Here is a 21,581-nt window from a genome sequence, read left to right on the forward strand (position 1 = left end):
ATTATCAATGGAAATCAAATTTATTAACCCATGGAGGTCTGGATTTGGAGTCACACTCAAAATTAAAGTGGAGAAACACACTACAGGCTGATCCAGCTTTGATGTAATGTCCTTAAAACAAGTCAAAATGAGGCTCAGTAGTGTGTGTGGCCTCCACATGCCTATATGACCTCCTGGGCATGCTCCTGATGAGGTGGCGGATGGTCTCCTGAGGGATCTCCTCCCAGACCTGGACTAAAGCATCCGCCAACTCCTGGACAGTCTGTGGTGCAACGTGGCATTGGTGGATGGAGCGAGACATGATGTCCCAGATGTGCTCAATTGGATTCAGGTCTGGGGAACAGGCAGGCCAGTCATAGCATCAATGCCTTCGTCTTGCAGGAACTGCTGACACACTCCAGCCACATGAGGTCTAGCATTGTCTTGCATTTGGAGGAACCCAGGGCCAACCGCACCAGCATATGATCTCACAAGGGGTCTGAGGATCTCATCTCGGTACCTAATGGCAGTCAGGCTACCTCTGGCGAGCACATGGAGGGTTGTGCGGCCCCACAAAGAAATGCCACCCCACACCATTACTGACTCACTGCCAAACCGGTCATGCTGGAGGATGTTGCAAGCAGCAGAACGTTCTCCTTGGCGTCTCCAGACTCTGTCACGTTTGTCACATGTGCTCAGTGAGAACCTGCTTTCATCTGTGAAGAGCACAGGGCGCCAGTGGCGAATTTGCCAATCTTGGTGTTCTCTGGCAAATGCCAAACGTCCTGCAGGGTGTTGGGCTGTAAGCACAACCCCCACCTGTGGACGTCGGGCCCTCATACCACCCTCATGGAGTCTGTTTCTGATCGTTTGAGTAGACACATGCACATTTGTGGCTTGCTGGAGGTCATTTTGCAGGACTCTGGCAGTGCTCCTCCTGTTCCTCCTTGCACAAAGGCGGAGGTAGCGGTCCTGCTGCTGGGTTGTTGCCCTCCTACGGCCTCCTCCACGTCTCCTGATGTACTGGCCTGTCTCCTGGTAGCGCCTCCATGCTCTGGACACTACGCTGACAGACACAGCAAACCTTCTTGCCACAGCTCGCATTGATGTGCCATCCTGGATGAGCTGCACTACCTGAGCCACTTGTGTGGGTTGTAGACTCCGTCTCATGCTACCACTAGAGTGAAAGCACCCCCGGCTTTCAAAAGTGGCCAAAACATCAGCCAGAAAGCATAGGAGCTGAGAAGTGGTCTGTGGTCACCACCTGCAGAACAACTCCTTTATTGGGGGTGTATTGCTAATTGCCTTTAGTTTCCACCTGTTGTCTATTCCATTTGCACAACAGCATGTGAAATTGATTGTCAATCAGTGTTGCTTCCAAAGTGGACAGTTTGATTTCACAGAAGTGTGATTGACTTGGAGTTACATTGTGTTGTTTAAGTGTTCCCTTTATTTTTTTGAGCAGTGTATATTATACCGTACTTTTAATATAAAATTCATTATGGCAATACTTTTTTCTTAAGGACGCTTAACAAAGCGTAACGTATATCAGCAGTTTTACAAAATGAAAACATCCAAAAGTTAAGAGAGGGGAAATGCTTTTTCCCCCCTTGCGGTTCTGGGAAATAAAATACAGACGTTTCCGCTGGGTGCTTTTCAGAGCGCTTGCCAATCACAATAAACTGTGTTTAGAATTGATCACATAAAACAAGACTTTATCTTTCATGGAGAATAGCGGGAAACAGAGAAATCCTTGGAGGCCACAGAATGTTGTAATGGAAGATAAGGAGTTTTACATGAAACCTTCCAGATGTGGCAATTAACAAAAAATGACATTGACATCCTAACCCAGGCAGCAACTATGTGATAAAATAATATATGAATGTGATAGTAAAGATACTGAATAGCATGCCACCAACAGTGGGTCATTTACATCAAGGGCATTCCTCCATAACAATGTTCTAACTTCTCCCCATTTAACAATGTCATCTAAAAGCACGCTCATTATCGGCACGTCTCGCTCAGCTTCTTCCCACACTGCTCGTCATGTATGTTGTCACCATCTGACTTACCTGTCATAGGAGATAACTAGCACTACACATCCCCCAGTGGGGTGGTCTTGTCTAGACTTCTTCCCACAACACTGTAGAAATGGTTCTCGGCAATGGTATACCGACATTGCTAACAATGTGTTCTAATTAATGGCTGCTATGTCCCTAATATATTCTAAGCTATCTCTTCCTGTCTGATTAATTTAGTGATATAGCAAAATGGTATCCACACAAGGACCATGTCTGTAAATGTGTGAAAGATAGGAGTAGGCGAACTATATCACACTGTCAGATCAGGTAATTTATTGCTAACTGCAACCATTTGATATGTAAGCACACATAGGTGAGATGTATCAATCCTTTCAGATAAAGTGGAGAGGTTTCCCATAGCAACCAACCAGATTTTAACTATTACTTATCTACCACAGTCTGTAAAACGACAGAAGCGGATTTATTGCCATGGGTAAATTCTCCAGTTTGGCCCTCTTGAAAGTTTGATACATCACCTTCATTGAAACATCTGTAACCCAACCAGTGGCGGCTTTTACCTATGGAGTGCAGGACTGCAGCCCACCCGAGCCCCCCGTGAATTCCGCCTCCTCAGTTCAGTGTCAGTGAGCCAGATGCAGTCATATTGGAAGTCACACCTATCAGTCACAGACACACAAGGCAGTCCCATTGGGAGGTGTTCTGTCCCTCTGGGACTGCCAGACCGGGCTGCAATCAGCGAGAAAGAGCTTCCTGTGAAAAGACACTACCTGCCTTTCGTGCTGCCCAATCCAGCTTCTATGGGCTGCAGCCAATGCATTCCATAGAAGCTGGTGTTTTGCACATGTGCCGGTCCCGACACCTGTCAGATCCATTGTGCAGGTGTCTGGAGTTGGCTGACAGGGGCTCGGGCGGCTCTTCTCTCTTACTCTCTGGGCAGCAGCAGCCCCCTTACCCCAGACAGGTATAAGCCGCCACTGAACCTAACCCACTTCACCCCAATCACACTTGATTGTACATATGTAGATCAGTTTGTGACACTCCTACTTGATTGAGCTCAAGTTAAAATATTTGTAAATTACATTATTGAGAATATGTACTAAACCTTGGAGAGTCATACAGTGGAGAGAGAATTTGTACCAGCCAGTCAGCTCCTAACTGCCATGTTACAGGCTGTGGCCCCCATTTATCAAGCCTTGGAGAGTGATAAATAGCACGGTGATAAAGTACCAACCAATTAGCTCCTAATTTCCATGTCACAGGCTGTGTTTGAAAAATGACAACTAGGAGCTGGTTGGCTGGTACTTTATCACCGTGATATTTATCACTCTCCAAGGCTTGATAAATCTGGGGTACTGTTTGAAAAATGACAGTTAAGAGCTGATTGGTTGGTACTTTACCTCTTTCCTTATATCTTTTACAGGCAAGTGGAAGTATGTGTGGAAATAAAAGGTTACACACACATTTAACTGAAAATGTATATTCTCCCAACTAATAATGAGACAGATTATTTTTATTAACTCTTCTGTTGCAATTTAGTGAAGAAATAAACATTTAATGAATGATGTGAATAGTTGTATAAATAAACAGAAATAAAAAAAATACCATTATCTTTATCACATTCTAATGTCACTGGTCATCCAAAATAATACTATCAGTCCCCACAGTGTCTTTCTTGCGGCAGAACGTTTTTTATGTTGGATATGACATACTTAACTACATGGGAGGATTATAATAGAGTGTGAGAATCATAAAGTGAGAGATTTTGGGAGATTTCTCCTGTTGTTTTTTTTTGGGGTTGTTTTTTTTAAGTGGCGATCAATTACATGGCAAAATCAACATGGTTGATTCTCACACCCCATTACATTCCCCCCCCCCCCCCCACCACCACCATTTGTTACACTTGGAGAGAATTTATAATGGACCCCTATGCAAGTTGCCAATGGTCTATCCAATACATTGTAACATACCTGCCACCTCCACTCTCAGTCCAGCTCCACAAACTAATAGTGCTTCTACTATGCAGAGAGACAGGAAGCTCCTTAGCAGCTAGTGTACCTCCTACTCCTTTAGTATCACCCATTTTGGGTCATTCCGACCCGATCGCTCGCTGCAGTTTATTGCAGCGCAGCGATCGGGTCGGAATTGCGCATGAAGGCCGTCGTTCAGTAGTGATCAGGCAGAGGCGGTCGCAGGGCGGGAGGGGGCTGGACGGCGGCGCGGTCCGGCCAATGCAGGTGTGGCCGGACCGTTGGGGGGCGGGCCGCGGCGGTTGCATGGCCTCTTACGCAGCCGCTGTGGCCAGTGGCAGCAACGATCAACTCCCGGCCAGCCGCAGGAGCTGTGCTGGCCGGGAGTTACTCCACAAATACAAATGCGCTTTTATATTTGTGCAGGGGGGCTGGACTGACATGCGAGGCGGACTAGCCCTGTGCTGGGCATCCCCCCGCATGTCAGGGAAGATGATCGTAGCTGTGCTAAATTTAGCACAGCTACGATCAACTCGGAATGACCCCCATAGTACATGGTTAATATACGTTATTAGGGTATGTGACAGTGTGAACATGAGAACTGTCTTAATTACAGGTGGCAGTTTTATGTATGTGAATATTACATTGATTCATGTGCTCCTGGAAATATTTCTCCAGAGATTGCACACTAAGGGGGTAATTCCAAGTTGATCGCAGCAGGATTTTTTTTTAGCAGTTGGGCAAAACCATGTGCACTGCAGGGGAGGCAGATATAACATGTGCAGAAAGAGTTAGATTTGGGTGGGTTATTTTGTTTCTGTGCAGGGTAAATACTTGCTGCTTTATTTTTACACTGCAAATTAGATTGCAGATTGAACACACCACACCCAAATCTAACTCTCTCTGCACATGTTAAATCTGCCTCCCCTGCAGTGCACATGGTTTTGCCCAACTGCTAACAAAAATCCTGCTGCGATCATCAACTTGGAATTACTCCCTATGTGTGCAATCTCTGGGCTGGTGCAATATTGTAGTTCTTTTGTGGAGTGGAAATTGCAGTGGACCCATCTGCACAGCAAGGAACACCCTTGAGAATTCACCCTTGCCACCTTTGTAGTTTCATTATTTCTCATTATTGTGTGTATGTCTTTGTGCTTAGTGAAGTATTAAGTCTTGGTAATGTGGCTCAGAAATCAGAAGAAATAGAGGCTCATGAATATTACAATGAGTTACCAGGAAAGGAGCCCCCTACTGGCGGTGTACAAGACAAAAGGATGCAAAGCACAGGATCTAGACTGGATCAGGATATTCCGAACCCTAAGGTAAACCCAGAGTAATGTAATGCTTTTTAATCATTGCAATGTTACTTGGAGGCAATCTAATAAATAATAAATTTTAGGGAATTTATTGCAAGGGTAGGAGAGTTTTATATAGCTGTGTGACAGGGTGCCATTCTTGTTCTTCTTTCACTAACAATGTATTCTCTTTATGTCTGCATCATAGAGTCATAAAAATTTGATTTTAGACTAAAAGATTTCTCAGTAGCAGCAATATGACCATTTCACTTACATCAAGTATGTTTTTATTTATATAGTAAGGGACCTATGTACTAAAGGAAGATGTATTAAGCCTTAGAGAGTGCTAAAGTGGAGAGAGATCAAGAACCAGCAAATCAGCTCCTAACTGTCATTTTTCAAACATAGCCTATAGCATTACAGTTAGAAACTGATTGTCTGGTACATTATCCCTCAGCACTTTATCTCTCCAAGGCTTAAGCCAGGTACACACTAGAAGAATCAGATTGTTTAAGGCTTGGCTACTCTAAAAGTGTACTTTATTCATGGCAGTCCTCCTGAGTCTGAAACAGGCAGTGTGTAGGTGGATGTTCTGTCTCAGCACAAGCCTATGTCATGTTACAGAATCCCAGCAGATGTGCAGTGAATCAGTGGGCAGCCATAAAATAGCAATGCCCAGAAGTATATTCTGGTATAGAGTAGTTCATTTTCATATTATTTCCATAGCATTTCCCATTGTTTTAATATAATATAGATTGCAATCCAACTTTCTCTGGATAATCCTTTCTGAGCATTATCACACAATGGCTTATTTACGACCAAGTGCATATAAAATATGGTTGGAGCATGAAAATGTTGCCCCAACTCAAGTGGCAGATCTTTTTACTGCCTAGTAGTGGCAGTGACTTCCATTGAAAGTGCTCCCTGCTAATCACATGGTGGACAGGCAGTCCAAGGGGAGGTGTTTTCTCCCCCAAGGACTGCAATAGCAGAGAGTGCTTCTGCTATCATGGCAGCCCTTACTGGTTTATAGGGGCTGCACAATTTGTGTGTACATATAGGATTGTGATTCTGCGCACAATTACAGACCCCTAGGCTGCAAAGCCAGGACCCACAGGTGCCCAACTTGCATTGTGGTCATGGAAATTTATTAAAGTAGGGGCACTGGGTCAGGGACTCTGGGTTCAGATCCATGTAGTGCCATCTCCTGATAAAAATATGCATTACTGTGGCCCATAGGATATTAAGGGCTAATGCCACCTTCAAGACTGTATTATCAACTGGGGCCAAGCTTCACATTCCTGAGCTTTGTAAATCTGACAGTTTAGCAGCCCCCAAAGAAACCTATCAGGGCTTCTTTTGTGGTCGGAAATGGAGAGACGGTGACAGGGACGGACTGGGAGTGGAAATCAGCCCTGGCATGTGCATGCACGCGCATGCCTTCGGCACATTGCGAGCACATGACAGAGGCCCGCGCAGCGCAAGGGGGCACTCAGACACTACCAAACGGGGGCATGCTGCGAGTCAGGGGGGTGAGGACTTGCTACACGCCCCCATTTCAATGGAGATGGGCAGGGGGGTGGGGGCGAGTGACACGGCACACGGGGGCGTGCCTCAAGTTAGGGGGGCGAGGACTCACAGCACGCCTCCATTTCCATGGAGACGGCCTTCCCAGCTCTCTGTCTGACAGGACCGGCCCATCAGCCCATCGGCCGGCAACAGATATCAGAGATATCTGCTGAGGTCTCTACTTGTTACATCCTGGAGATAGTCACATTTTGAGGGGATAACTTTAAGAAAAATACTGTACAGTCACAACTGCCGCGTTTAGGATCCCCTAGTAAATTCTGCTGCAAAGGCAGGCTATAAGACTGAAGGTAATATATTTTATGTAGGACACACAGTATAAGCAATAAATACACAATAATCTATATGGACATACAGTATTTAATGAATGCATGATAAAGAAAACATGATAGAACCGCCCATAAAGGCAAAGGTCCCATCACAGGATACACTCAGTAGCGGCTCTTCCCACGGGCAAGCAGTACTTTTGCCTGGGGCGCCGCTGTCCCAGGGGCGCTGCCGCCGTGGCAAGAGTTGCTACTAACTAGGATGGCGGCGGCGGTGGGTTTGAAAAGGTCCTCTCCGCGAAGGGAATCTAGACGCGCAGTGAGGTAGCGTCTAGTTTCCCTTCGCGGAGAGGACCTTTCTGTACAGCGCTATGGGAGAGACGTCATGACGTCTCTCCCATAGACCAGAGGAGCGGCGCCTGCGGCGGAGACATGCAGTGGTCGGGAACAGGAACGGGGCTGGTGAGTATTTTTTATACAACTAATGGGGGCACAGCTGCAGGGGGCACAACTATTGGGGCCACAACTGATGGGGGCACAGCTGCAGGGGCCACAACTAATGGGGGCACAGCTGCAGGGGCCACAACTAATGGGGGCACAGCTGCAGGGGGCACAACTAATGGGGGCACAGCTGCAGGGGGCACACTAAGTGGGGAACAACTACTGGAGCTACAACTACTGGGGCCACAACTAATGGGAGCATAGCTGCAGGGGGCACACTAAGGGGGGCACAACTACTGGGGCCACAACTAATGGGGGCACAGCTGCAGGGAGGCATAACAGCTACTGGGGGCACAGCTGCAGGAGGCATAACAGCTACTGGGGGCACAGCTGCAGGGGGCACAACAGCTGCAGGGGGCACAACACAGCTGCTGTGGGCACAGCTCTACAGGGTGCCCAACGCTACAGGGGGCAAAACTACAGGGAGCAAAACTGAACACGCCCCTTTCCTATGAAGCCACGCCCCCAACACTAACCCTATTTTGCCGTCTTGGGAGGGGGGGGGGGCAAAGGAAACTTTTGCCCTGGGCGCCACAAGGTCTAGAACCGGCCCTGGATACACTGATAACTTTGGTGGACAGTACAAGTCTCTTATTCCAGAAATCTAACATACTTCTGTCACTCTATATAGCGGTGTGTTTCACTGAGGTAGTACGTTCAGCTAGTACCCCCAGGGAACATCTCCAAAAATTTACTTTTCCGCTAAATGAATCTGCTTTACACTATTTCACAACTGTGGGTGCTAAACTAGGAGCATCTATGTGCCTTGGCCATGCACACTGTGAAACAGATTTACCTGGTCCAGTAGCCTGCCGAATATGCTGGCACTCTATAAATAAATGTAAATAATGATTATTATTGTTATTCATCATACGTAACTTTCCTCACATCCTGAAATGCAATGGAGTTTGCATACACTTTGATAGAAATGGTAGCTCTTTTGGATGGTATCAGGATGATAGACAGTGAATAGATAGACACCAGATAGTCAAAAGGTCGACATGAAAAAGGTAGACAGTACAAAAGGTCAACATGAAAATGGTTGACGTAAAAAAGGTAGACACAGTTTTTCTTTTTGCTACATGTTTTTGGACTTTTTCATATTTTCTCTATCCATGTCAGCATAGAGTTGGTTACGAACCTTGTGGTGAGCCCGAAGCGTGGCGAACAGATGCCTTTCTACAATTGGGGGTCCCAGATGTCAAAACTATGCACACAACCCCCCCCCCCCCCCCCCCCCAAAAAAAAAGAAGGGGTCTATCTTTTTCATGTTGACTATTTTCATGTCGACCTTTTGACTCTGTCAACCTTTTGTACTGTCTACTTTTTTTATGTCGACTTTTTGACCCTGTCGACCTTTTGACTGTCTAACATGTGGTGTCTACCTATTGACTGTTTAACTAGACATAGTCTATCTTTTATACCACACCCCTTTTGGGCCTTCTAGGTACATTTTTAGGCACATACAATATAACAATATAATAAATACGATGATATAACAAATCCGTTAAAACACACATTTGATATGTTTGTTTAGTAAGATATGAATAAGCTGCTTTGGCAGACAGAAAAAAATAGAGAAAAGGATATATATGTTGTTGTGTGATACATAATGTTTTTCAGGAATGCTATTGAGCTCAGCAATGCACAACTTACATTAATGTAAAAATGGCATTACTTGCTTGTTTAATGTATAATTCTATTAAAGTTGTTTTGTTTTATGTTTTTTCTCAGAGCATGTACTTTTTATTATTCATGTCTAGGTCTCTAACCCTATTTGTGGCAACATATATGAAAACTGTTTAGAAAATCACAAGATATCAGGTATGTGGTATTTATTACTGCATTGTATAGCTTTCAGGACATCATTTACAGTTAGAAGTGTAAAAATGATGGGGTTCTTTTATCGAGTTTTAGCAATTTTAAGCTCAATGCTTATGATGAATGGTGCTCCAGCCAATCAGCTCCTAACTGACATTTTTCAAACACATGACAGAAGCTGATTGGCTAAAGCATTATTTACCATGATCAATGAGTTTTAAATTGGTAGAATTCGCTGATACGTGGACCCTTATGTTCTAAAAAAACCAACATATGTGTAAGTTAAGAGATACGCATCTCAAGATCCAACGAGTTATAATTATATCAATTAAAGTGTAATACGTTAGCCATCAAATTGGGTATATGTGTATATGTGTATATGTGTCTGTCAATGCATATTATTGGCAAGCCTTGTTTATTATTCAGTTATTTAGCACATTGACAGCAAAACCACTGCTCATAGGGGGTAATTCAGATCTGATCGCTGGGCTGCGTTTTTTGCTATCCTGCGTTCAGATAGTCGCCGCCTACAGTGGGAGCGTATTTTCACCGTTCAAGTGTGGGCACACCTGCATTTTCCAGAACACTCCCAGTAAACGGTCAGTTACCACCCACTCCTTGCGATCGCCCGAGCAAACGGATTTTTTGCACCATCCCATTGCTGACTCGCGATGCCTGTTGTTGTTGTCCAACGCGCGTGCACATTGCAGTGCATACGCGTGCACTGTTATGACCTGATCGCCCGCTGTGTGGAAACGCACAGCAGCGATCAGATCTGAATTACCCCCATAGTTGGTTTGTCAGAAGCAAGATGTGTCTTTGACTCTTCAGAAAGGCCAGATCTCCAGCCCCCTCTTCTACTGCCCATTCATGTTTCCCCTGTGGCCTGTGATCAGTATACTTTTACCAACTTCCTGCCCTAACTATTTAATACCTCCATCCCCATATGTTCTACACTCTGGGATACCTAGCTGCTTTAATCCCTGTGAATGATCACTACTGTCCTTCCCTTAACATTCTACCAGTACATAAACACGCAGTTCTGTAAGGAGGGCGGTGTGGCCAGTGCTGTCACACAGGGTGGGCTGCCTTGGGGGTGGACCTGGCCATACTCAACCGCAACTCGCACCCTGCTCTGTGTCCCTGCTCTGGCACTGTGTGGGGGAGAGACGTCTTGCCTTCTCCCACAGTGCTGTGGGATCTGTACTGCTGCTCGGAGGGCACTAAACACTTTCCAAAGTAGCAGCCTAGTTACCTGGTGAAGGAGCTCCCCTGGGGTGATCTATGATGGCATGGGTGCCACTCAGGGGGATGGTGCAGCACAGAGCGCATCACAAGCACACTGGCTTTCTCATTACCCACCCCTCTCCTCCCACCACATTACCCCAAAAAATCCATTGCCACACTACCATAATCTGGTCCTCCTTACAGTAGGTAATTGTGCTGTGTCTTCTCGTTTGTGATGCCCTAACTACTAATTATCTGTATCATTTCGTCTTTCTTTCTGGTTAAATTGTCCTTTAAAATCTATGGCAAAATTGCAACAAAACCCCCCCCCCCCCACAAAAAGACACTTGAAAAATTGGATTTGAATTACATTTGGTCCTATATGTAATATTAGTGGCAGCCTAGAAACATACATTTATTTACACCATAAAAAAATCACTGTACTATATATATATATAGAGAGAGAGAGAGAGAGAGAGAATAAATTGAGAGAAAAATATAGTTATATTTCTAAAATAAATAAAAATTATTATTTATTTGAAAATCAGACTACAGATCTGACCCCCCTCAATTAAATTCAGACCTCAGACCTGATCCTCTCTTGTTTAAAATGAGATCCCAGATTTGATGGACTCCCACCTCCCTTATTAAAAATCATACTCCAGATCTGCCTCCACCCCTCTTTCGTTACAAGTAATAACTGAAATCTGGGCCTGATTCAGAGGTGGATGCAGTTGTATTCGCTTATAGCGGCCGCCGTCGGTAGGTCAGCTGTGATAATATGTAAATGCTATTCTCACCCTTCCCCCTGTGCACTAGTGAACTAGCGTGTGATGGAGGTTACAGAGACACCCACTTTCTGCGACTGTCCACCATCAGCACATCATCAGCACTTGAGGCAGGGTATGGGCTGCTCTGTGAGTCCATCTCAAATAAGTCTGAACATGGCCCCTGAGGCTGTGGAACTGCATTTGGGAACTCATCAGCGTTCACTGACATGCCCGTGACACCCCCATAACATGCCTGTAACACTCCCATAACACTCCAATGACACTCCCATAACACGCCCATGACACTCCCATAACACGCCCATGACACTCCCATAACACGCTCATGACACTCCCATAACACGCCCATGATGCCACCAAAACACGCCCATGAGATGGCCTTTTTTTGCAAACATTTCGGACCACCTACCAGCCCCCATGGTTATCTGCCACAAGCTCTATTACAAGCGACTCTGTATGCAACAGCTGTGTCAGCGTTTAGTCAGGAGAACCCATGTGGCGTAGGGCCTTTGAAGACTTTTTGTGCAAGCGCAGTAGCAAATAATTGCTTAAATGCGCAAACATAACCATTGTAGCCATCTCTGAAACAAGCCCTCTGTCTTCCCATTACACTTTTTTTTTTTTTTAATTGTTTATTTTAATTTTCAGGTTATAAATATCACAACAGCTCCCCACAACACGTGGGGTGAGCTTCTACGTGTAACAATATACTACAAAAAGCAGAAATATAACCTTAATACAAAGAACATGCGGTTCCCAACATGTGGAGAGATAATAAAAATAAGAGCCATTAACCATACCTTTGTTAGAACGAGAAACAGCGATGATTTATGTTTCGGGGCGAATAGAGGCTATTCAGACGGGTGGGAACCGGAGATTAGGCTCGTAACTATAGCAATATAAAGGAAAAGACTAAAGAGAGAGAGAGCATGAAGAGAGAGAAGGGGAGACGGGCAAAGACGGGGAGGGAATAGAATGAGGGGGGGGGAAGAGACAGGGTTGGAGGCACCGCCGGTGCGCCCCCGTATTCCGCTGACCTCGTACAGGGCGTTAGTACTAAAAGGGAAAGTGCTACTTGAGGGACACGAAGAGGACAAATTAAGGGTAAACCTATATCTACTCATCAGGTGAGGAGATTCCAGAAATCATAGTAGGAGAGCCGTCGAGCCCTCGGGGGATCGTAATCCACCTGCGGGAGCCTGAGAGTCAAACCATAGTTCCCAACTCAGGAGAAACTGGAAGGATCTATTATGAAGGTATGCAGTGATTTTTTCCATGCTTGCGAGGTACCATACTTTGTTGATGACCTGTTTAATAGGGGGGGGGCTCCCTCTGTTTCCATTGGAGGGCAATTGAGCACCTGGCCGCGTTTAGAATCTGTGTCAGTAGTTTACCGGAGTTTGGAGGTGCGTTAGCAATGGGGAGGCCTAGCAAGAAGGACCAAGGATCTTTTTTTACCTGGGTCTGGAGTACTGTGCTTAACAGGCGTGCGACTGCGTCCCAAAATAGCATGATTTTAGGGCACGTCCACCATATGTGGAGGAAAGAGCCATGTCCGCCGCATCCTCTCCAGCACATGGGTGATGAGGAGGGAAACATTTTGTGGAGTCTAGAGGGGACAAAATACCTCCTGTATAAGATTTTATATGCGTTTTCCTTTACTAGGGTTGAGATAGAGGACTTCGCGACCGCAGTGAAGATATCCGACCAATCATAGTCATCAGGCACCGGACCTAGGTCCCGTTCCCACTGGAGTATGAAAGCCGGGGTCGCCGTCTGGTCCCATGTCTGGAGAAGGGAGTACAGTAGGGAAATGATTCCGCGAGCGAGCGGTTTGTGATAGCAGTAGGACTCCAGAGTGGTGAGAGGTTGGAACGGGGACGAGTTCGATAAAGAAGTGACAAAATGTCTTAGCTGGAAATAGGTAAAAGGGTTCGCCTCCGGGAAGTCAAATTTCGTCATGATATCCGGTAAAGGTGCACAGGTACCCTCGGAGAGCACGTCCACAACAAAGCGGATATTCCGTTCCAACCATGGACGCGAGCGGGTCAGAGACTTGACGGGGCGAATGAAGGGTTGTCCCACAAGGGGGTAAGCGCCGAGGGAGATGACAGCAGGTGAAAGTGACGCGTGCAATAGTCCCAGATCTGGCAAGTGAATTCCAACACTGGGTGCATTTGTAGATGAGGAGATCTAGTTCTAGGAGGGGATAAAAGTAAGGACGACAACGATGGGATGTGGCTAAGCGCCGTCTCCAACTGGAGCCAGCGTATAGACTGCGGAGGGGCGAACCAGGTCACCGCCTGGCTGAGATGGGTGGCCAAATAGTAAAGACGGATATCTGGAAAGCCTCTACCTCCATCCTGCACTGGTTTGCGCAGAGTAGAGAAGCTTATCCTAGGGACCTTGCCTCTCCACACAAAGCAGAGCAACCAGGAGTGGACTTGTGCCAATACATAGTCCGGCACTTTTACTGGCAGCGTCTGGAACAAATAAAGTAGGCGGGGGACAATGTTAATTTTCAGAGCTATAATACGACCCAGCCAGGAGATAATTAGTGATTGCCATTTATGGAGGTCGGCTTTAAGGTTTCTAAGCAATGGCGAGAAGTTTTCCTTATATAAGTCTCCGTATCGGCGCGTAATAAAGATCCCCAAGTAACGAATTTTAGAAGCGCACCAGGAGAATTTAAAGTCGTTTTGCATGTGGGACAGTCGAGGAGGGGGGATGTGGAAGGGAACAGCTTCCGTTTTGGACCAATTGACTTTGTAACCCGAAACATGGCCATACTCAGATAGGAGGTCAAAAAGGTTCGGCAGAGAAGTGTGCGGTGAGGAAAGCGATAGGAGGACATCATCTGCGAACAGAGAAATCTTGTAAACAGAGCCCCCCACCTCCAGCCCTCCAATGTCGGGCGAAGCTCGTATGCGGGCTGCTAATGGCTCTATTACTAAGGCAAAGATCAGAGGCGAGAGTGGGCAGCCCTGTCTGGTACCGTTGGAGATGTCCAGAGGATCCGACTGCACTCCATTTACAGATACTCTGGCGGAAGGGTTTGCGTACAAGGCCTGAATTCCCGTGAGAAATTCCCCCTGAAAGCCAAAATGAGCAAGAGTTTCGAACAGAAAGGGCCAACCTATCCTGTCAAACGCTTTCTCCGCGTCCAGAGAAAGCAAAAGAGCAGGAGTGTGTGTAAGGTTGATGTGGTGAGCAAGGCTAATAACGCGCCTCGTGTTGTCTCGGGCTTGGCGGCTGGGGATAAATCCCACCTGATCATTATGGACAAGGTGGGGTAAGACACTATTCAATCGGAGGGCTAGGATTTTTGCGTATATCTTGATATCCGAGTTAAGTAGCGAGATAGGTCTATAGTTAGCGCAATTAGATGCGTCTTTGCCGTCCTTGGGAATACTATAATCTTAGCCTCCAGAGCCGATTTGGAGAAAGAAGCTCCCTGTAAAACAGCATTGAAGAGGGATGAAAGGTGGGGCGTAAGCTGGGGGAGAAAAGTCTTGTAATAGGCGGCTGTAAAGCCATCCGGGCCAGGCGCCTTGGTAAGTTTTAGGGCTTTAACCACGGTGGCAATTTCTTCGTCGGAGATCTTTGAGTTTAGTTCTGCAGCAACCGATGAGCTCAGGCAAGGTAGTTGGCAGTGGGATAGGAAGGTACGAATGGCCCCAAGAAAGTCCGGGTTCGATTGAGTGGGCCCATGGGCATTGTACAACTTTTCGTAGAAGCGAGAGAAAGTTTCAGTGATACGTTTGGGATCAGCTGTTTTCTTGCCAGGGGAAGACTGGATAGATAAAACGTTGTTTCTTGCAAGTTTAGCCCGAAGCCTAGAGGCTAGTAGTCGATCAGCTTTATCCCCTTTTTCGTAAAAGGACTGATTGAACCATTTCAGGCTGGTTTCTACCTTCGCCGTCAGGAGCATGTTCAGTCCCCCCCTGGCCGTGGACAAGGACGAGAGATCTGCTTCGGACCCTGTTGTTTTGTGTTTCAGTGAGAGGGAGGCGACTAAGTCCGAGAGCTCCCGGATGCGTTTGGATCTGGTCCTCTTATTATAAGAGGAGGCACTAATCAAGCAACCACGTATTACTGCCTTGTGGGCGTCCCATAATAACATAGGCGAAACAGACGGGGATGTGTTTGTCTCAAAGTAGTGGGAGATTTCAGCGGCTATGTGGGCTTTCGTTTGGGGATTGAGAAGGAGTCTGTCATTCATCCTCCACACAGGGTGGCGATCGGGAGGGTGTGGACCCGAAACGTCCACAGTTACCGGGCCGTGGTCTGACCACGTGCTAGGGTGGATGGAGGTGTCAAGGATACATTGAGCAGGCTCCGAGCTTAGAAATATCATATCCAGTCTTGTGTAAACATCATATATGGGGGAATAGTATGTGTAATCCTTAGCGTTCGACTCTTTCACTCTCCTAGTATCAAAGAGAAGGTGTCGTGATAGCAGGAGAATTAGAGCAGCTGCATTGCGCGAGTGAGAGGAGCGCATAGACCTGGGTAGAGGTTTAGATCTGTCCAGGGCGCTATCCAGAGTCGCATTAAAGTCCCCTCCTAAAACCACGTTACCGCGTCTGTGTAGGGCTAAGAGGCTATTTAGGGAGTGGAAGAAAGGGGTCTGAAGCTGATTTGGAGCATATATATTCAGGAATGTATAGGGGGATCCGTTTAATAACCCCACTAGCAGCAGGTATCTACCTTCAGGGTCCTTCCATGTTTCAGAGGGGATGAAATCTAGGTGGCTAGCAAAGAGTATAGAGACCCCCTTCTTCTTGTGTATGGGGTCGCAAGCATGGAAAGTGTGTGGGAAGGATTTTGATCTAAGTTCTGGGTGTGACTTACCCGAGAAGTGGGTCTCCTGTAAAAATACGATGTCGCCTCTAAATTGTTTAAGGGTCTGGAATAAGAGAGAACGTTTACGTGGGCTGTTCAGACCTTTCGTGTTCAGAGTGACTATTCTAAGAACCATGGTATAAAAGTGGAGCACTATTCATGTGGGAGCGCACCAGCGGGACCCCAGGAGAGAGAGGGGAGAGGAAAGGGAAGGAGACCAGAGAAAGAGGAGGAGAAAGAGTAAGAGAACAGAGGAAGAACAGGCAAAGATTAGTACCATTATCTAGAAGACAGAAAAAATCCATTCTCACTAGTCAGACCCAAGAAAGAAATAGACCTGCAGGTCCAGTTCATCCGACGTCGACCTCGGAGGTCGAGTGGGGGGTGGGTGAACCCAGCTGATCGGAAAGGAGACCGGGTCCCGTGTGTGAACAAAATCAATTTAAGTGTATATATTGCAGTTAGTAGGCAAAAGGAGCTAACGGGGAAGGGGAGGAGGGGGGGGAGGGAGGAGAGCAGATATAAAGGAACTAAGGGTAAACATGTCATGGCGATCACAAGGCAACAGTAGTAACACTAGGACTAGTATGAAGTAAGAAAAGAGGTTGCGGCCCAGTCGGGCCATCCGGGACAGGAGCCCATGCGGTCAGCCGCGAAGAACACCTGCACCGGGGGCCCGAGAAGGTCCACTCACCAGATATGCAACAGGGCAATAAACAGTAAACATTAGTTATATAGAGGGCTTTGCACCATATGGGAATCCTGGCAAAGTGCAACGAGCCCCCCTGAGGTTCGCTGAGAACACGTGTGGGTATCAAGTCCCTGCAAGGCCATCAACATATGTCGGATCATGTATCCGGAGAGGCACGGGATGCCGGTCCGACGGTGTTCCAATCTGGAGAAGGGGCTGCGAGGGGAGGGGAGGTGTTGACTGGAAGAGGGCGCTGAGAGGCGGCCGGGGGGCCGGAGATGTTCAGTTGACGGAGCAGTTGTAGGGCTTCGTCAGGGGATCTGGCAGAGAGGACTTTGCCATCCGCCCTGACCTGGAGGGCAAAGGGAAAGCCCCATCTATATCTGATATTGTTGTCTCTCAGGGTTTTGGTTATGTCCTTTAGTTCCCGCCTTCTATTTAGCGTAACCGGTGACAGGTCCTGGAAGATCGAAAGATCGGAGCCCTCGAAAGAGGTGATTGGAGACCTCCGGGCTTTGGCGTAAACTTGGTCTTTGACAGCAAAGTAGTGAAAACGTAGAATCACATCTCTTGGTGTTTTAGCATCTTGAGATCTAGGGCGCAGAGCTCTGTGAGCCCTATCTAGGAGTAGCATGTCGTCCGGAACGGAGGGGGCAAGTGAGCGGAAGAGGCGGAGTAGGTAATCCATGAGGTGGGTTTGCTCTACCGTCTCGGGGACGTTACGGATTCGAAGATTGTTCCGACGACCTCTGTTGTCCAAATCTTCTTGTTTATCCGCGAGCAGCATAACATCAGTACGCATTTGAGTCATCTCCTGTTCTGATTCTTGTTTGAAGGCGATGAGCTCCTCTTGTTTTCTTTCGATGGCATCAACTCTGGAGCCCAGGCTGTCCACATCAGTTTTCAAACCCGATATAGCCTCCTGCACCTCCGCGCGGATTGATTTTTTAATGTTGCGCATTTCGGACAGGAGAAGGGCGACGTCTGCTTTTGTGGCGGGTGTAGAGGAAGAGTCATCATCTGAGTCTCGGTCAGAGGTGGGTGGAGGTGAGGATGTTTTCCGGGTGGAGGATGGGGTAGAATTCTTGAAGTAGCCCACCAGGTTATGGGCGTTCGCCTTTTTCCCCCCTTTAGGCATAGTGGCGGAGAGAGGTGAGGTAGATTGGTAGTCAACACCTGGGCAGGTATGGGGGAGCTCCTATAGCATTAGAATCACACACGGGATCGGGTGCATTACATGGCGAGATCACATGGTAGGCGGTTCACAGAGGATGGCCCGGAGAGCCCGGTCGGGTGCGCTATAGTGTGAAGGTACACCCTTAAGCCCCAACCGGTTTGGGATCTTCTGAGGTTTCTATTAGGGTCACCTAATGATCCGCAGCCGTTATATGTGTGGGTGTAAGAGGTGGCGCCTTGAGGGTGCCCCGAGTGGCGCCGGTGCTTATAGGCCCACGGTTTATCAGATCCCTGCTTGTGTGCACCTGGGGGGAGCAGCGTCACCTTCAATGGTGAATAATTAGGGGGGGGGAGAGTATGTGCAGGGTAGTGTATTTCCCCGGCAGCCGCACATTGAGTTGCCCCGTCGGCTTGCTGTATAAGGCTGTGCAGCTAGTTGGGGGTACAGTGCCAATAAGGTGTGTTTGGACCAAATGGCCCAATTCTGTGGGAGCTCAGTTCGAGCGTGGCACAGCAAATCAGGGGAGAGTAAATGAGGGGGTAAGCAATCTCCCAGTCACAGGGCCGTGAGCTCTACTACACTTTGCTGTAGTGCAGGGCTATGCTGTGCGTATATGCTCCGGGACCCAGGAGAGGGTTTCTGAGGGTTGGGGAGTGCAAACACGGTGTGTATCCCACAACACAAGGTTCCACAGGGCATCCAGAGCCGGGCTGGGCCTTTGCTAAGATGGCCGCCGTGCGTCCCGCAGTCCCATCTGGCAGGTCGGCGTTTGGTTTGGTCCCCAGCCGGGGAGGCGAGCAGGGCCAGCGGGGAGGCCCCCACGGGGGGGGCACAACGGTTGGGTCGGCGGTCAGAGATGGATGATGAGGCCGGAAGCCCGATCTGCGGCAATCGCGGGTCCCGTCGGGCCGGTGGTGTGACCGAGGCCCCGGTCTGAAGTCAGCTGACAGGCCGCGGCCCGCGGGAGTCCCAGGAGCTGCTGCCGTGGGTAAGTCTATGTGGGTCGGGGCAGCGGGGAGAGGGGGATCCTCGGTGTTGCGCTGGGAAGCACCAGCATGTGATTCACCCGCCGCGTGAGGCCGCCGCCGTCAGCCGCTCCCAGTTCCGATAAAGGCTGCGGGGACCCCGGAGAGCTCCAGCTCGGGGGATATCACCTCCCTCCTGTCTTTAGTCTTCACCGGGGTGTGAGGAGCGCGTCTCCCCGGGTTTCGCCACCAGCAGGCCCGCACAGCTGCGCCCCCGGGCGAATGGGGGGAACCGTACTCCAGCCCCCGGCTTCTGATGGAGGGGAAGGCCGCAACCTGCGAGAACCCTTAAAAGGGCTCCCCGGCTCCGCAACCGAAACCCCTCGTCCCAGGTGACAGAGGGAGCAGGTATTACTGTGGGCTTGTGGAGTCCTGTAAAACACTGTTATACGGAGGTATATGAGTAGGGCTGCAGGAGCTCATATGAGTCACCTCCTCTCAGCTCACCAGCCAGGCCACGCCCCCCCATTACACTTTTTGATCAGATCTGAACAACCCTATTAGAACTCATACCCCAACTTTGCAACACTCACCATCCTTGTTCCTTATCAAGAGTCATGCCACTTTCAACCCACACCTTGTTAAAAACTGGAGCTACACAGGGTCACCCATCCTTGTTACTCAACTGCCTTCTGCCCCTTGCTGTCTCTCCTTACAGCTTTATGCTTCTGATCGTTGTATAGCTCCAGCAAGCCATGGGCACAGAACCATCCACCAATCAGTGTCTAGTAGCCTAATAACATGGACAAGGCATGTATGAGCCAGGCAGATGATGCTGCCCAGGTGCTCTGATTATATTTATAACACATTTGGAGCAGCCAAGTCCCCTTCCTGCCTCTTAGCCACCAGCTATAGCTATGCAGAGAGCATCTGTGGCCCTAAAGCACCACATTTGTAGCGGCCCCCGATTGTATAGTATATAAGCAATAAGAAGCATGGTATACAGTATATATACAGTGTAGAAAAAAAGACAAACGATCAAGTAGGTGCAGCCATCTTGCTGATATCAGCTAAACGCTGCAACCAATTGCAGTCCAGATCTCCTGCACAAGACTCCAGAAACCTATCAGAAGTCAGGGCTCCTAAAATAAGTCTCTACCTGGCTACTACTTATTATAAGAACATCTGCTCATTCCTTGCCTGTTTGTCCTAGACTTGCTGTGAAGTTTAGCTTCACAGCAAGTACTGCTGCATCCTGTGCATAATCCTGTGCTTATTATTGGACTTCTGAGTAAGCTGTATATTTTTTTCTGGGTGTGGTATAAAAGATAGATAGTGTCTAGTTAGACAGTCAATAGATAGACACCATATGTTAGACAAACATTAGGTCAACAGGGTCAAAATGTCGACATGAATAGGGTACAGTACAAAAGGTCGACAGGGTCAAAAGGTCGACATGAAAATGGTCAACATAAAAAAGGTAGACACCATGTTTTTTGCATTTTTTTGGTTTGTGTGGATAGTTTTGTCATCTGGGACCCCCAATTGTAGAAAGGCATACCCTCGCGGGGCTTGATTCGCTCACCACACTTCGGGCTCTGTGGCACGATGCGCTCGCCACAAGGTGTATAACCAACTCTATACCGACATGGATAGAGAAGGTATGAAATAGTCCAAAAACATGTTAAATAAAAAAAAAACATTTGTCTATCTTTTTTATGTCGACCATTTGACCCTGTCGACCTTTTGTGCGGTCTAATTTTTTTATGTCGACCTTTTGACCCTATCGAACTTTTGACCCTGTCGGCCTAATGTCTGTCTAACATATGGTGTCTATCTATTGACTGTCTAACTAGACACTGTCTATCAACTGGATACCATGTTTTCTCTAGCGCTACTCATCTCTGCTAAGTGGTATCCTCATTCCACTGTATTGTTAAGTAATACAAGTCCCACCCGGCTGTCGGGATCCCAGCACTTAGCATACCGGCGCCAGCATACCGACAACTATTCTCCCTCTTGGTTGGGTCCACGACACCCCTGGAGGGAGAATATATAGTGTGGCGCGAGTAGCCACAGCGCAGGGAACACGCAAGGGGCTCTTTTGTGCTTGCCCCGCTGCCGGTATTCTGGGCGCCGGGATCCCGACAGCCGGCATAACGTAGTAGACCCGTCCCAGACAGTTCTTGCTGTATATACGGTATTATTCTTTTGAACAAGCTGTGTCTCTCTTGTTCTAGTTGTCCTGTTCAAGCGCAATTCACAGCCATCTGTACATTACATAGTATCAATTCCAGTCAGACATCATTCTGACTCCTGCAGCAATACTTACATATAGTACTAATTAACACAGCTGAGCACTGTTTCCACCTTTTGGTCTGCTATAGCACTACTCCATACTCCAATGAGTTCTGCAGTACCCTGAGTTCT

At 47.7% G+C, this 21,581-nt stretch overlaps 1 protein-coding gene across 2 annotated transcripts in view; it reads left to right on the forward strand.

Moving 5' to 3' along the window:
- Positions 1-21,581, forward strand: part of SHC4 (SHC adaptor protein 4) — a 125,002-nt gene that overhangs the window by 80,668 nt on the left and 22,753 nt on the right. For both annotated transcript variants that reach the window (XM_063926041.1, XM_063926042.1), the window contains exons 8-9: positions 5,148-5,310; positions 9,401-9,461. In XM_063926041.1, the coding sequence (XP_063782111.1) occupies positions 5,148-5,310; positions 9,401-9,461 (224 nt within the window). The remainder of the gene's footprint in view (positions 1-5,147; positions 5,311-9,400; positions 9,462-21,581) is intronic.

The sequence above is a fragment of the Pseudophryne corroboree genome, chromosome 6 (genome assembly GCF_028390025.1).
Source record: "Pseudophryne corroboree isolate aPseCor3 chromosome 6, aPseCor3.hap2, whole genome shotgun sequence".
NCBI classification, from domain to species: Eukaryota; Metazoa; Chordata; class Amphibia; order Anura; family Myobatrachidae; genus Pseudophryne; species Pseudophryne corroboree.